We start from the raw sequence: 17,087 nt of genomic DNA, 5'->3' as shown, positions 1-17,087 counted from the left end.
CTTGAACCTTCCCTAATGGATCAAATGGCATTAAAAATTATAGAATTACCCCCAAATATTAGGGATGACAAGACCACTCCCTAGCAAGTTGATGAGCTTCCAAGAAACTCCCAATGAGTCGAGAAGGATAGAATTTACATAGAAGCCCTCAAGAAATCTAGAGAATATAGAGAACTCCTTAGTGAACCAAGATATGCATAAGATTTGCCCCTTGGAGATTAGAAACTACACGAAAGCCCCAGAATGTTTGGGAAACTCCTTGAGCAAGTTCTTCACCAAGCTTATAGAGAGATTACCATCACCATAAGAAGACATTAAGCTTTGTGCACATATCGTTCAGGAATTGAACATGCAAACACAAGTTCTTAAGAACTTTTGATACCAAAACAGAGGACACCAGAATTTGAGTACATATCCTTCTCGGGATTGAACATGTACACTTAGACACCCAGAACAGAAGAGATTAAGACAGAGGCGTAAGCCACCCAAACTAGAAGAAATTGAGACAAAGGCGAAAGCCAACCAGAGAATTTTGAGGCAAGAGTCATATGTGGACACCACAGATACGTATCTTTTCTAGCTCGTAAGAGCATTTTGTTTGTTTGATTGATGTTTGAGGCCATTGAAAACTACAGAAATAGAAAGTTATTAATAGCAAGTAAAAAGTTATGTTAATTGTGAGTTCAAATGTAAAAACAAAAACAAAAAAACAAAAAATTTGCCAACTTAACTATGTGGCAAATAGTGAAAATTATTATGAATGCAATAGCATTTTTTTTTTTCATAAAATGCATGCAGCAGCATTACTCCATTTATAATGGGAACAAAATCTTCAAATCCAAAAGAGGTATATATTTCTTTAGGGCTTGTTTGGATTGAATGGAGATAGATGAGAAGTAGAGTAGAGTTAGTTAAAAATAGACTAATTTTAAGTCAAATCTATTTTGATTTACTCTATTCTACCCTCTTTCTCCCTCTCAACCGAAACGGACTATTAATTATCATCCACATTACCTTCCAATTCATACACATGCAGATCATGAACCCGATATCTTAAAAAAAAAAAAAAAAAAGCCCATTAAAGGCCCATTAGGTAGAAAGAGCAAATCATTTTTCATGATATTTAATTGTTTTAATAATTACCAATGCCCTTGCACCCTCTCTCTCCCTCTCTCTCACAAGACAACACACAGCTTCTGTAATCCATCATCCATCCTTTCATTCCGTCCCAATAAATTTCTCATTTCAAACACACCACACTACTCCCTTCTTCTTCAAATGCACATAAACCACCACCTGTATCTGTATCATCGCTCCTCAATCAACCCTTATTCTCTAACAAACAAAACCTAAATTCTTTGATCCCCCCCCCCCCCCCCACCCCAACTCCTTCTAATCTTTTAACATTCGCAAATAAACCTCTCTCTCTCCTCCACACTCTCTCTCTCCCTCGCTCCACCCTTTAATTAACTTCTCATATTTATTATTGATTCGACGACACCTCAACAACCATTCTTCCGATTTATCAATTACTAATCTTCTTCTTCATCTAGGGTTTGGATTTTTAGCTTGTAGATTTTCAATTTTTTTTTAATGATCTTTCCCCATATATTTGGTTGTCTTTACAGTACTAACCATTGTTTGTTTTTGTATAAGTAAAAAACCTGTTGTCAATTTGTATTGTATTTTTTCCTCAAAAGAGTTTGGGGTTTTGAGAGAGAGAGAGAGAGAGAGAGAAAAGGCTTCAGGGTTGGTTGCATGGGCGAACATGATGAGACAGGAAGTGGGCTATTGCCAAACGGCCTGCTGCCGAATGAAGCCGGGTCTGTGATGCGAGTGCTGGGTGATGGTGATTCAGACCGATGGTTGAAGGCCGAGGAGAGGACTACAAAGCTTATTGCTTGCATTCAGCCTAACTCGCCTTCTGAAGGCCGCAGAAATGCTGTCGCCCATTACGTCCAACGCCTCATCCGTAAATGCTTCCCTTGTGAGGTACTACTTACTTGCCCCAAATGCATTGTTGACTAATTTGTTAGCTTTTTTATTAAAAAAAAAAAAAACTTATTTTATACTTTTGTGTAAATTAATAATGCTTGTATGGTTGAGTAAGAATTTTGAGATGGATAAGTTAGCATTTGAAAAAGATATAAAATTTGAAAAAGTAATGAATGCATCTTGACCAGTGATTGCCTCAAGGCAATAAAGACAACTAGGGGAGAGAATCCATCAAATGATTTTATCTGAGGACTCTGAAGTAGTATTTGGAGATGGATGTTAATTTGACTTTTGATTGACTGCAATTGTGGAACTGAATTCGTGGGGAAAAAAAAAGGTGAAATGTCACATTTTTCTAGTTTCGAATTCAGTCTCTTTAAATAAATAAAAATTAATAATTTGGGTAAGGCTCCTACGAATCACCTTTCTGAAACCCTGCAAAAGTGGGAGCTGGGTACAACCCTTTTTAAGTAGATGTGGACATATGCTAGTGGTTGTGTGATATGCATTGCTGTTTTTTCTTTTAGCAGAGTAGAAACACGTGCACTTTCATTTTTTATGTTGTTCCTCGTTACCGTCACTTCAAATAATGATCTTTGTCTGCAGGTGTTCACTTTTGGGTCGGTGCCCCTCAAGACTTATTTGCCTGATGGAGACATTGACTTAACAGCCTTCAGTAAGAACCAAAATATGAAGGAATCATGGGCTCATCAAGTCCGTGATATGCTGGAGAATGAGGAAAAGAATGAGAACGCTGAATTCCATGTTAAAGAGGTTCAGTACATTCAGGCAGAAGTATGTCCCTCTCAGTATTCTTAATGTCTTTACAATTATTGGATCTTCTGTCTCATCGTGTTTTTTAGTGCCTACTTTTTAAGGTTTTGACTTTATTGCCAATTCCATTAAAAGCGTATTGTATAATTTTCAATTTGAGATGTTTATGAAATTAAGTTGGCTATAGAAAGGAAGGATTTTCCTAGTCTGCCTGCATATTTTATCAAAGAATACGGTGCACAATCATAAAATAAAATAACACTCATATATGTAAATATATATATATATATATATATATATATATATATATTTGTGTGTGTAAAATGATGTGATGGTTGCTTATCTGAATTTATCGATGCAAATAAAATTTTTGCATTCTAATGATAACTCAAACTTGTAGAATTGACTTCTGAATTTATATGTAAAGTGAACAAGAAAAATTGTTGTAGGAATAATGATTATAGACTAGCAGAGAATTATTTGGGGAAACAGTGGAGCCTCAAACGTATCCATTAGGCATCAGCGATAGCCCCAGAAGCTGTGGCAGCAAATGTGCCATCTCCCACCATTAAGAAAACCAACATTGTTTATATATAGGGTTCGATCTTAACCCTTTTTTAGTGTGCGAGTGTAACACTGAGATGATGCAATTATACATTTTAGATGTCTAATCAAACTTCTCTTCCTTTCCGTTTTCTTGGTAAGTGAAATGCATAATTAATTTATGATTGCAGAGGATTATTGGTAGTATAGTCTAAGTAATCCATTCATAGAAGCTTATTTTGTGCTTCCTGAATCTGTGCTACATAGCTTATGGAATTAACAATCGCAAAATTTTGAGAAATGGGAACACTCAGAAGCACAGAAATGACAAAATTCCTAGCGTGTCTGTTGAACATTATACACTAGGGAAATGCTTGCATGCATTTCGGGAGGGAAAAAAAACTTTTTATTTTGGATACCATCAGGCTATGGTCTCAACATGGAACACGAAAATTTTTTAAAAAAAGTATAAGAAAAAAAAATTCCACCACTCAATCTTCTCTCTCCCTCTCTCACTTGATCTTGCTTGAAGCTTATCGGCAAACTCCTTGGTGCTTGTCCGCTCTTCAACAATCACTCCTCATTGAAGGACCCCTGATCCCCAGTGTTTTCTTGGAGGTTGTTGTTGAGTGTATTTGGAAGGATGCCCCTCCCCTTTTTTGAGTTGAGTGATGGAGGTAGCTTTGGCCTGCTGTTTTCTTTTTGTTTATGGTTTTGGTTTGTATGTACCTAATGCGGAAAAAGTAAAATGATGGAGGGAGGATGGACAGTCCAAATGTTACCAACCTTGGCCATGTGCTGGCAATTTGCAATTGCTTCCCCCGCCCCAACATTTTCTTCCCAACATGCTGGTCTATAAAATGGAGAAATTTGCTTCTTTTTTTTACCTAAATAATAGTTTGCAATATTCTAGTATTCTACTTTACTTTTTCTTTTTCCATAACTAAACATAAAATATTCTCAAAAATATATAAATATATTATTTAATTGCTATGTCCCCGTCGTGTAGTGTCCGAATTTTTCACGAATTTCCTTGTTGCCATATCCTGTGATGGGGTAATCTGTAACTTTATCATTTATTAGCAACTAGGGAATGAATGGATTCATATTTGGAGACCCATCATTATTGGGCATATTCAGACGTTTGGGACAACCTGAGGACAATTGATATGCTTTTTCATACGTATCAGCTCACCTGCAATATCTATAATTACATGATTTAACTAAGAGAATATAATTTTTTTTTGATAAATAACGTAAGAATATTATTAATAATAATAAAGAAATTGCCAAGCCGAGTACATTGGGGATGTACTATGGGGGCAAAAATCAAGAAACAAAAGATCAACGGTCAAGAGAATATAATTGAGGCCTTCTCTTTTAATTTCCAAGTCAACAGTGAATCCTTAAGCTCCCAACCCATTGACTTTAGTTTTAGGATGCATATCACTTTATGTTCCTTGGGAATAAAACAAGAATTGTACCTATTGCACAAAGCTCCCACTTTTGTGGGGTCTGGGAGAGGCCATGGTAGGCAGCCTTACCCTCAAAAAATTTTTTTTTTTTTGGAGAGGCTGATTCCTAGACTAGAACCTGTGACCTATCACTTTTAATGGAAGACACATGCTAGTACACCAATGCCTAACCTCTTATGGCATGGATTGATGATTGTGTGTGTGTATATATATATATATATAGTTAATGATTATTGGCCCAATAAGCTATTTTCTGGATTTTCATGAATTGGTAAGCTTTCTTACTTAGTACATGCTATTATTTCCTGAATTAGTGTTGTCGTTGGTTGTTATTTATTGTTATTATTATTATTATTATTATTTCCATATAGCTTTAGATTATGTTCCTTATAACATATAATATGCATTATTATTATTATTATTATTTTGTATTTTTGCTCTGGGATTTTACTCATAGTGTTTAGCTTTCTGTATTGTTTTGTCATATATTTGTATTTAGCTTTTGGTATTGTTTCTTCATATATTTTTAGGTGAAGATAATAAAATGTCTTGTGGAAAATATCGTGGTAGACATATCATTCAACCAGCTTGGAGGGTTGTGCACTCTTTGCTTCCTTGAGGAGGTGAGTACTTAATTTTCAGAACTCTGCACAATTTTTTTCTTCATGAAAAATACTGTGATGATGTTTGTGGTTTCTTCACTGATTTGTAGTTTTTGGTTCTTTAGGTTGATAATTTGATAAACCAAAATCATTTATTCAAGCGTAGCATTATATTGATCAAGGCTTGGTGTTATTATGAAAGCCGGATCCTGGGTGCTCACCATGGGCTTATCTCAACTTATGCCTTGGAAACCTTGGTTCTTTACATATTTCATGTCTTCAATAATTCCTTTGCTGGACCACTTGAGGTGACTACGAGTAGATTCTGTATTTTATTTGTTGTATTTCTACATCCATCCATCTGGAAGTTTTTACTTTGCACGTGCAGGTCCTCTACCGTTTTTTGGAGTTCTTTAGTAAGTTTGATTGGGACAATTTTTGTGTTAGCCTATGGGGTCCTGTACCCATTAGTTCACTTCCAGATGTAACAGGTATGTATAAGTTGCTTGGAAGGTTCTTTTCTAAATATTCAATATAGTGAACCCAGATTTTCCCAATGTTTTCCAACAAATTATCTTTATCTGGAATATTTGCAGCTGAATCTCCTCGAAAAGATGGTGGAGAGTTACTACTCAGCAAATCGTTTCTAGATGCTTGTAGCACAGCATATGCTGTTCTCCCTGGTGATCAAGAAAATCAGGGGCAACCCTTTGTTTCCAAACATTTTAATGTTATTGATCCGTTGCGTATAAACAACAATCTTGGGCGTAGTGTCAGTAAAGGTAGATATATTCTAAACCTTGGAGTGGTTATGTATACACATCCAATTAACTGCTCTTAAGATGTCTTCGTTGTCTTTTTGAGTTGTTTCTTTTTGTATGGAAACTATGTTTGTTCATTCCTCTGGTAGGACATCTACAGTTTGTTGATTATAATTTGCTGCTGGATCATTGAATTTATGAATTTAATATCTTTCTTTATTCTGCGGTGTGCTGACCTTTGAGATGTTTTGAAGGTTGATTGATTTGCTTGTGCAAAATATACATAGGTTATTTTGGTCTATTATATCTACTAGTCATGAACTCTATATACTAACTACCTACTTAGAACCGTTTCATTGATGAAAATTGTGCTTGTGGTTTAGTGAGTTTTGGAAATATCTTGAATGAGCAGCAAAGAGGTTTATATGTAACATCTGCTGCATGTAGGCTGGTTTCTTGTGGGCTTAAATTTGTTTGATTTGATATCCAAGTGTAGATTCATAAATAACTTGTAATATGGAAGTAATTTTACAATTGTATTTGAAATGTGAATTCATATATCGTTACTTCACATCTTTTAGTTATTTTTATTTCAATTTTAAAAATTGTACTAGGAAATGTAAAGTTGAAATGAACTTTGAAATTTGGGGTGGAATCTTATTAGTTTGTTAGGCGAACTTAAATATATAAATAAGTCTGCTGTTGTTGGTGGGTTTAAATGATTCTCTTTTCTATATGGCTTTGTAGTTGCTATATACGGATTTTGTTAGATAACTTGATTTCTAACTTTTGTTGGTTTCCATGATTATATATTGTTCTACCAACTTAACTGAGTGAACTACTTTTTGATATTTTTCTAATGTTTTTTTTTTAAATTAAAAAAAAAAAAAAGTGAAAGGGTGTAGCGGCTCAATTCTGAATGGGCATCTAAGAACTTCATTTTTTTTGAATTAGTTGGTTGCAAGTTTTCTAATCTCAGTATTGATATTTTCATTATTAAATTTTGTTTTTTTTTTTTGTGTAGAATGTTTGTTGATGTAGGACAAGGGGAACAAACAAAACTTGATTTAGAACTTCTGGGGCAGATCTGGTAACACTTATGTTTTGAGGGTTTGGGGTTAGGGTTTGGTGGGGAATAGGCTAGAAAATAATAGGAATTATAGGGTTTCTAAAGGGGACAAGGATTAGTAGGGTTTGGGGATGAAACAAAGGAGAAGAATCAGGTTTGGGTTGCTATGAATAGTGTTCTGAACGGTAACCGTGAATAATAAAATAAAGTTAAAACATAAATTCTAGGCATCACACCTAGACTTCCTAATCATCACACCTAGGGTTCTTTGGCATCACACCTAGGAGAATGTTGCATCACACAAACCATAAAAGAAAGCTTCATAGCTCTTGAATTTTGAAAACATTCATCCTCCCAATAGAAAAAGTGTTTTTGCATAGATCTCCTGGGGAAGAAATAGGATTTGTGAAAGTTCACTAAAAAATAAAGAATTAAAAAATTGAAGCTTTTAGAAGTGACTATGCACGCATAATTCACTGATTTCAGACTTGTTACATTAGTCTGTTGGTTGTGTAATTGCACCAGAGCAGCTCTTTCAACCAAATCTTCTAACTGTTCGTTTGGGAACAACTTATTTAGTGTTTGTAATTTGAAAATGTGAGAAAAGTAAGAAAAAGTGAGGATTTAAAAAGCTGTACATAAAAGCTAAAAACAAAAAAACTGGCTTATAATCCAATGCCAAAAAAACACTAAGTATGCATTCGCAAGGGAGGTAGTCCAACTAGTGAGGGATACCTTCATTGAGAAAATACGTAGTATTTTTGTCACGACCCAAATCCATGGAACATGAATTTAAATGCATGACTAACTTGCTGAACTTATATATCTCAATAAACATAATTAATCCAAAATAAATTAGAACTCCAAAGAAACAATACTCTTAAAAAACCTCTTACAAAAATCTAAACTCCACAAATTGAAAATAATCTGTGCGATATAAAATGTGAACTACAAAACAAAAGTAACTAAAATTCTATGAGTCTTCAAGTAATATTGAAGTCGCCTACAACTTCCACACTCTACCTTGCACCTCACAAAGCGATCCAAAGGTTCTATATTTCCAACTACACTTTAATTTGAAAATAGTAATTGATGGGGTGAGCCACACATCTAGTAAGTAATTATACAGAATACACAACGGAATAGAGTCAAGTAAGGCACGAGTATTTTGATTCTTCACAAACCCATTCGATGATATCAAAAATAATTATTCCAAAACATATAATGAATCACTTAATACATATGTAATCACATCTCAAAATCATTAGAAAACACATACATATAATTGATCAGAGCACAGTGTCACATATACACATCACATATTCTCACATACAATCCTGTGAGCGGATACCAACATCTAACCCCTGCTGGTGAGGGATCAACACATATTCTTACATAAATCCTGTGAGTGGATTTACACGTAAATCTGATCAATTCTAAAAAAAAAAACACTTAAATTGAGTCACATATCACCAAAAGCAGAGTTTATACAAAATATAATAATTTACTTGATATTAACATTTATTTCAAACACAGAGGCATATCAAAGATCACAATATCGAATAGAACATAAATCAAAGGATGCTTGACTCTCTTGGGAAACAAGTAGAAACTGAGGAGTTTATATAAATATATTACAATTCTTGAGTAAATCTGAGAATTCAATTTGCTAAAAGAAACATTTTAAATATCATTTGGAGAATAGGAATATGACTTTGAAATCACTTGGTTGTAACGAATTCAGAGAACAAGAACCTATTTAGAAAGCTTGCTTTGAAACTCAATTATTTTCGGAAAATAGTTTAGTTTAGAAATCATCTTTTAAATGAGATTTGGGCATTCAAAACGTTATTTAAAATTCGAAATTTCTCTTTAAAACATTATTTAATAGTCGAAATTCCTCCTTCAATGATGCAAAAATACTTTTGATGAACTTTAAAAAATATAAGTTTGAAATACAAAATTTTGGAAAACTTTTAACTTCTAAGAACCTAATGGAGAAAACTTATGCATATTATGCATAATTACTTACTGCATTTGAATCACTCTGAAAGTCCAGCTGAAACACCCTCCAAATAGTCTCAAAATACTCTCAAATAGGACCTATAATCAATCATGGAAATATACTTAATATCTTCTACAAAATATAAAGCTTATAGAACTATACAAATGGACTCACTAGGATTATACTTTGCTGAATTAATAACTCTTTTAGCACTAAATTAAAGTTTCTCTAACCAATGATGCTCTAACCAATAATATTCCATTGCATTAATCGAAACTCATATTGCCATAAGGAAGGCAGTAGCCAAAAATATCATTGACCTAGGATTTAATATAAAACCCCAAAGAAAATACAAGAGCCATATACTTGAATAGAAATTTGTAATCCATGGCTTGTTCTAGAGACATAGAGAACAACGTGAGAACCATACTCCCACAAAAGCCAATCTCAACTTTTATATATAACCTCAAAATGGTTTGATAGCATAATCTCAGTGAAAGGATGGGCAGTATATCTCCCAATGGCAATGAATACAATGGCCGCATCTTTGACTTATTATATATATATATTATATTTACAAATCCGACGGAAGACTTAAGCCAAATCACGGATTCCTTGCAATACCGTGGTTCAATCTAGGAACATATATATATATATATATATATATATATATATATATATATATATATATATATATATCCTAATGAGAACGAAATTGTGATGCTTTTGTTCATAGATACACAGCAGCAATATCTATCTGTAAAAAAATATAAATAGAATTTTAGGACCAAAATCCAACTTCTGAACAATCTAACATCACAACTGATTCCAAGATAACCTTATAAACTTTTAATTCTTTGTTTCTAAAGGAGAGAAATCTTACCTTGAACAATCTAATTGTCTCTTCAATTGTATGTGCTCTAACTCCAAGGAAAACACCTCTTAGTCTCTTAGATAAAACCCTGACTATCTCTTCCTCTACCCTGTAGTTTGTATTAGAGATGTGGGCTTAGTGGGGTAGCAGGCTGCAGTTATCACTAAAATAATACTTATGGCCCAATAATTATATTTAAAATAAAACTTAATAATAACTTCAAATAAAAAAATATGCGGGGTATTACAATTTTGTTCTAATATGTTGCATTTTAGTTTACAGCACAATTATCTTGGGCTGTTTACATCATTGCTTACAAGACTTGTGTGCCTAGTTGCAAACACCATAATTTATGAAAGATTTTGTCATTGTCAAAAAGATTAATAATCTAATATCTATAATCCTCTCTTTGTCACACTCATTGATGTCACCTGCATTATATGTGAGATGCGAATCAGTTAATATGATAAGTAATCTGACTGTGCAGGCAGTTACTAGTACAAGTTATTAGGATTGAGGAGTTGGACAATGTAAATCTGAATGGAAGAAGATTATAAAACTATGAAAATTTTTATGTATGCCTGCTCTGCATATGTATGCACTTTCTAGTGAGTTACACACTCAGAGGTCTCAGAGGCACACAAAGACCCCATTGATGGGGTTCAAACTCTTGGTGTAAATTTTATTTTATCAATTCCTTTTACTGCTTTTTCTTTGCTTACATTGTTTTGTTGGCTGATTTTGCACTGTCTGATTGGCATTGTTAGTGATTATTATTATTTTTTGGCTGACACCTTTTAGCTCTTTTTATGAACATGATAATTTATGTATTATTATCCAGGGAATTTCTTTAGGATACGCAGTGCTTTTGCATTCGGGGCTAAAAGACTGGCAAGATTACTTGATTGCCCTAAAGAAGACCTATTTTTTGAAGTAAATCAGTTCTTTTTTAACACTTGGGACAGACATGGTAGTGGCCATCGTCCTGATGCACCAAGGAATGACTTATGGCACTTGAGATTGTTGCCCCCAGACCAGTTACATGTGTCCGAGAGTTTAAGGAGCAATTCAAGTAGCCAAAGGAATGATATTGTCTCTGGTCATGAAACTCAAGTCGGTGGGACACGAGGTTCAGGAAGTGTTTCCTCTCAGCATGGTAATCATTCCCTGGAAAGTTCTTCTAGAACCAGTGATGTTTCTACAGTCTCTCGTACTCAAAGCCAAAAGAGTTATGGCAACCCAAAAAACTCAAGGGTCTCTGAACAGATTAGGTGGGAAATTAGTTCCAATCAAGGTAAACTTGTGGATAAAGTTCAGAGAATTTCCAGACCTGATAACTTGGTCAATGATATACAGAAGAAGTTTCTCTTTGCAAGGACACGTTCTAGCCCTGAGCTTACTGATACATATGGTGAAGTTTCTTCTCAGGGAAGGCGTAACAGAGGTCTAGAAAGTGGGAAAAGCCAAACTTCTGCAAGGTTTGATAATAGCAGGAGGAAAAACCAGGAATCGGATATTTTGGCAAGCCATGGCATTAGAACTGAGGATCCTGCATCTGTTAGGCACATCTCGTCCCGTCAGAGTCTAGATGCTGCTGCTGATTCAAATTGCGGTTCCAATAGTTACCATGAAGAGACAGGCTCGGGTGCCATGGGTGAGGAGTTTGCTTCTGTTATGGGGGCACAAGGAATGCATCAGGAGGAGCAAGATCTTGTGAACATGATGGCATCTTCCACAACTCATAATTTTAATGGACAGGTTCATCTTCCATTGAATTTGGCGTCAGGTCAATTTCCCATCCCATCTTCCGTTCTAGCGCCAATGGAATATGCTCAGAGAAATCTGAGTGGAATGGTTCCCACAAATTTCCCACTGATTGAGACTCCTTGGGGCATAAATATGCAGTTTCCACAAGGATTTTCTTCCCCAATAGCTCACTATTTCCCTGGCATGGGATTGACCTCAAATCCTGAAGATTCAATTGAACCTGTTAATGAAAATTTTGGGTCAGTGGAAATGAGCCTGGGGGAGTCTGACAATGATTTCTGGCATGAGCAGGACAGGGGCTCTACTGGTGAGTTTGATCTTGATAATGGAAGTTTTGAAATGCTTCAGTCAGACGACAAGCTACAATCAACTTCAGCTAGTCATAAGTTTGATCCTTCATTTCGCAATGTTGGTTCTAGCAGCTCTACAAGAAATCAACAGAAGATTACAAAAGAAAACCAAGGTTCAATGAGGGATGATCATGTGGATACTTTGCAGTATCAAGATAACAGAGGGAATGAGGTTTATCATGATGACAGAACTTCAAGTTTGAGAGGGCCTTCTGCAACCCCTAGTTCTGTGAAAAGTAAAACCTCTTCTGAGAGTTCTTTTGAAGGGTCATCGGTAAAGGTCTCAAAATTGACCAGGGAAAAACGGGGTAGGAGAACTGCTGCTTCTGTACTACCATCTACCATCGTGGTGAAAGGTAAGAGCACGTCTGAGCATTCCTCCACTCAGGGAGATGATGACAACGGGGACTGGAATCTACAGTCCACTATGGGTTCTGAACTGGCAGAAAGAAGCACAGGAGCTCAATCTGTTGCTGCTTTACATGTTACAAGGCATCAAGTACCTGGATTCGAATCAGCTCAAACAAGTGGATCAGAGTCATTGATACCCATTGCTCCAATGCTCTTAGGTCCTGGTTCACGACAAAGAAATCCAGATGGTTCTGGTGTTCCTACCTTCTTTTATCCCACTGGGCCACCAGTTCCTTTTGTTACAATGCTTCCAGTGTACAATTTCCCTACTGAGGCAGGAACTTCTGATACATCGATGAGCCAATTCAGTGGGGAAGAGGGGTTGGATAACAGTGATTCTAGTCAAAATTTTGATCCATCTGAGGGACTTGATTTGCATGAAGTTTTAAGTACTAATTCTGTGAGAAGCACTGTTCCCATTGAGCCATCGGAGCACAAGTCTGATATTCTTAACAGTGACTTTGCTAGCCATTGGCAAAATTTGCAATATGGGCGGTCTTGCCAAAACTCACGATATCCTGCACCTCTGATTTATCCTTCACCTGTTATGGTGCCTCCCGTCTATTTACATGGCCGTTTCCCATCAGATGGCCCAGGAAGACCTCTTTCAAATGTGAATCTCTTAACGCAGCTTATGAGTTATGGCCCTCGTTTCGTTCCTGTTGCTCCTCTCCAATCCGTTTCAAATAGACCTGCTGCTGTTTTCCCACGTTATGGTGATGAAATTCCCAGATATCGAAGTGGGACTGGGACCTACCTGCCAAATCCTGTGAGAATAATTTTCACTACCCTAACAAAATGTTAAGCAGTTTCTTTGTTTTTAAAATTTTCAGTCCTTTATATTGGATCTTTTGAGTACAACTAGATAGGCATAAAACTGTAGAATTGGAATTTGGGAGTTTTTTCCCCTTTCAACTTGACAGGCATGTTTTGTGGATATTTTTGTACATGATGTTGACAGTACTGTTTCTGCAGCTCCCTAGTTGGAGAGATTTTCCTACACACGTACTGTCCCCTAATCCTTTATCATGAAGTCCTGTGGTTAGGATTATAAAAATGTGGGAGTGTTTAAGAACCTTACAGAAGTAGTTTATGCTTATTTAATTTGAAATCATTTATCTTAGCGCTATCTTTGTTGTTCACTCAAATTCCATGGTGGTGCCATAGGTGATGACTTTAAATCCTAGGTGTTTCATTTTTATTAGCTGTAACAGACTGGTTCCTCTTCTCATATTCTTAATGCCCAGAAATTGTATGCAGTATATAATCCAGAAGTCATTATGTATGAATATGTGTGTTTTGAAATGCTAGTTTCTGTTAATGGTTGTTTGTGGTCAATAGTGGCTACAAATCCTCAGTTGGGTCAATTTCATATCAATGTACTGAAATTTTTCTAATAATATTTAGTTTGATATGGCTATTATGTGGATATTTAAATTTGTTATTTTATGTACTTCAGAAGCTTTCTGCTCGGGACCGACAATCGACTGGTGCCAGACGAGGGAATTACAACTATGATAGAAGTGACCACCATGGTGATAGAGAAGGGAACTGGAACATTAATTCAAAGTCACGTGCTGCTGGGCGCAGCCACAGCCGTACCCAAGCTGAAAAGCCAAACTCAAGATCAGACCGGTTGGCGGCAAGTGAGAGCCGAACTGACAGGCCTTGGGGTTCACATAGACGAGACTCATTTCCTTCACACCAGTCTCAGAATGGTCCAGTCCGCTCAAACTCTGCACAGAGTAGTCCTTCCAATGTGACATATGGCATGTATCCTCTACCAACCATGAACCCCAGTGGGGTGGCATCAAATGGACCTACTATTCCTCCACCTCTTGTCATGCTGTGTCCTTATGATCAGAATGCTGGCTATGGATCACATGCCGAACAGCTTGAGTTTGGGTCTCTTGGACCTGTGGGCCTCTCAGGTGTGAATGAAGTTTCACAACTAAATGATGGAAGCCGACTGAGTGGGGCATTTGAGATTCATGGTGTCTCAGCTCAACGGTCTTCACCAGATCAACCCTCATCACCTCACCTTGGGAGGTAGTTGGTCTGTTTTCTCCAAAATAACTAACAATTTAAAATGGTACTTACTAAAACGCATGAAGTCGTAACTGCATCAAATATATATATATATATATATATATAGTTAATTTCTGGTTCACCTATCAATATGGGTCAATGCTTTTCAATTTTTTCTTAAGGCTTTTTTTTTTGTTTAGGAAATTCAAAAAGTTAAGAGGAAAGAAATGTAAATAAGATTGAAAAACATCTTGTATTATGTCTTTGAGCTAAAGGGATATGATTGTCAAATCACCTTTGTAAGACTTTCTCTCCTTTTTTTCCTCCCATGTTGGGAAAAATAAAAATGATGGGTCCCTATCGATCACCTCTCATTTTCTCCTTTTGCTTTTCTACTCTACCATACAAGAGAAAATTTTAATTCATCTTTCATTTTCTCTCCAACCTCTATCTGTTTACTTTTCCACCCAACCAAACGCATTCTAAATCAACTAGTTTTGCGGAGCTCTCCACTTTTTTCTTTTTGGTGTTATTTTCTGAAATTCATCAGGGTTGTGGGGAACCATTTATTATATACCTATTAAATTTATTATTATATGTGATAAAATTTATGTTTAAAATATTTTTAGATGATATTATATGTAATATTTATATCTACTATGTATCATGTGCCTGAAATTTAGTATTAATGTCTTATAACTTATGCTAGTTCTTTTATATTTTTATCAATTTCTTCCTATTATTTCACTGGGATTGTTTTGTGATGCTCTCAATTTTATTATCTTAACAGGGGGCTTTGAATTGATTATTTAACAGATCGGTGACCCAGACGAACTATCTGTTAAAAGTAGAGGATTTCCCGCGTCTTGCATTTCCAAACCAGGGAGGGAATGATAGTGAGAGAAACTATGATGAGAAACCCTCCCATTTCCAAACCAGGGGCGCAATGATTGAGGAAGAATTTGATTATTTGATTAGATGAATATTCAATGCATTTCTGATGGGAAAATCTGTGCATACTTGCCTGGTGCCTGTATTTACAATACGAAGTATTTGTTCTGTTTTCAAGGGTACGACACAGCAGGCCAGTGAAGGGTGCTGCAGGGTGAAGGGTGATGCAGGACTCGGCGGTTAGCATTTCATTTTAGGCTTTAGATACATTGTAACCCCACTGAAAGTAGGAACTACCTTAGGCATAGAACTTAGGATTTTACTCTGTTACAAATCTGTTCTGTCAGGATTTTCTTTCACACAATGTAATAGGGCTTTTGATTCATATGCTCACTGTGTAGTAGATTTCTTTTTACCAACTCTTGTCTAAGATGTTAACAGTGTATCATTAACATCGTAAAAGATAAATTTTCAGTTTAGGTGACAGATTCCCCATTGGTTTACTCTTTTAACCTTTTTTTTTTTGGGTGCTGGAGAGATACTGAAGGGGGGGGGGGGTGGGGGAGCTCTGAAAAAAACGATATAATTTAGTTATTTACTTCACTTGTACTGTCATTGTTACTGAAAATCATTTTGTGTGGTACGAAACAATGGTACTTTACCTAATTAAGGAAACAATGGATAAGTTCAAAATTCAGAATGGCATTACCACCTATTTCAATTTGAAAATAAACTTCTTTTTTTAATTTTGTATTTTACGCAAGTACTTATAAATTATTTACGTCAAATTATCTATTTTAAAAGTTATTTTAATTTTTAAAAAATCACTTTTAATTTATATAATCACTTTTTAAAACAGTCACATCAGTTCCACACATCAACCGGAATAGTGAATTGAGAAATGAATAAAATATGAATTTATACATGAACTATGGACAAGATATGCATAATTTTAGACAAACTGATGAGTAATTTTTTGAGCTGGTTGGTCAAAATTGGACAAGATATGCAAGTGCTCTAACAATAATTTTGTTAAAATCCAAGAGGGAGAGAGTTACCTTTAGTTTTTTTGTTTATTAATTTATTTGTATATTAGTGTTTCTCTTGGATGCGTTAGTTCCCCTGTATTACACACTTGTTGTTGCAATGTGTCATCCATTGAGGAGGACTCCAAGGTACAAAAAATAAGACTTGAACTTAGGATCTTATAAATTACATAATTCTTGAAAATTGCTAGATCAACCACTTGGAATTAGAATGCTCTTCCATTTAGTGGAGGTATTGATTTTATTTTATTTTATTTTATACTTTTTGTGATTAAAAGGTATTGAATTAGTATGAAAGAAAAATGTCCTTGTATAATGCACTCTAGAGGATACATAGACCCCAATAATTCTACTTGCCACCAAAAACCCACGAGTCTCTTCTTTCTCTAAAGTTCTAAACAACATCGTCACTGGAAAGTCATCGAAAAATAGAAAAAATTTGTTGGAAAACTTTATTAGCAATTAAAACACCGTAAACCAAGCCTTTCTAAGACCA

At 35.5% G+C, this 17,087-nt stretch overlaps 1 protein-coding gene across 5 annotated transcripts; it reads left to right on the top strand.

Moving 5' to 3' along the window:
- Positions 1–1,488: 1,488 nt before the first annotated feature.
- Positions 1,489–16,048, top strand: LOC142615702 (uncharacterized). Of its 5 annotated transcripts, none has more exons than XM_075788462.1 (9): positions 1,489–1,992; positions 2,602–2,790; positions 5,318–5,410; positions 5,515–5,697; positions 5,778–5,880; positions 5,986–6,171; positions 10,940–13,395; positions 14,086–14,675; positions 15,471–16,048. In XM_075788462.1, exons 1-9 carry the CDS (start codon positions 1,759–1,761, stop codon positions 15,634–15,636), a joined length of 4,200 nt encoding a protein of 1,399 aa, XP_075644577.1. In that variant the 5' UTR covers positions 1,489–1,758; the 3' UTR covers positions 15,637–16,048. The 5 variants fall into 5 exon arrangements, with proteins under 5 accessions (XP_075644577.1, XP_075644578.1, XP_075644580.1 ...); XM_075788463.1 differs by having other exon boundaries at positions 15,445–16,048; XM_075788465.1 differs by having other exon boundaries at positions 14,086–14,718.
- The last annotated feature ends 1,039 nt before the right edge of the window (positions 16,049–17,087 follow it).

The sequence above is a fragment of the Castanea sativa genome, chromosome 11, assembly GCF_040712315.1.
Source record: "Castanea sativa cultivar Marrone di Chiusa Pesio chromosome 11, ASM4071231v1".
NCBI lineage: Eukaryota > Viridiplantae > Streptophyta > Magnoliopsida > Fagales > Fagaceae > Castanea > Castanea sativa.
The sequence above is the reverse complement of the archived record's forward strand: the minus strand, read 5'-3'. Positions and strand labels throughout refer to the sequence as shown.

Coding starts and splice junctions, on each gene's coding strand:
- LOC142615702 (XM_075788462.1), top strand. CDS start 1,759: ATGGGCGAACATGATGAGACAGGAAGTGGGCTATTGCCAAACGGCCTG. Junction 5,698..5,777: donor CCTTTGCTGGACCACTTGAG/GTGACTACGAGT, acceptor TTGCACGTGCAG/GTCCTCTACCGTTTTTTGGA. Junction 5,881..5,985: donor TTCACTTCCAGATGTAACAG/GTATGTATAAGT, acceptor GAATATTTGCAG/CTGAATCTCCTCGAAAAGAT.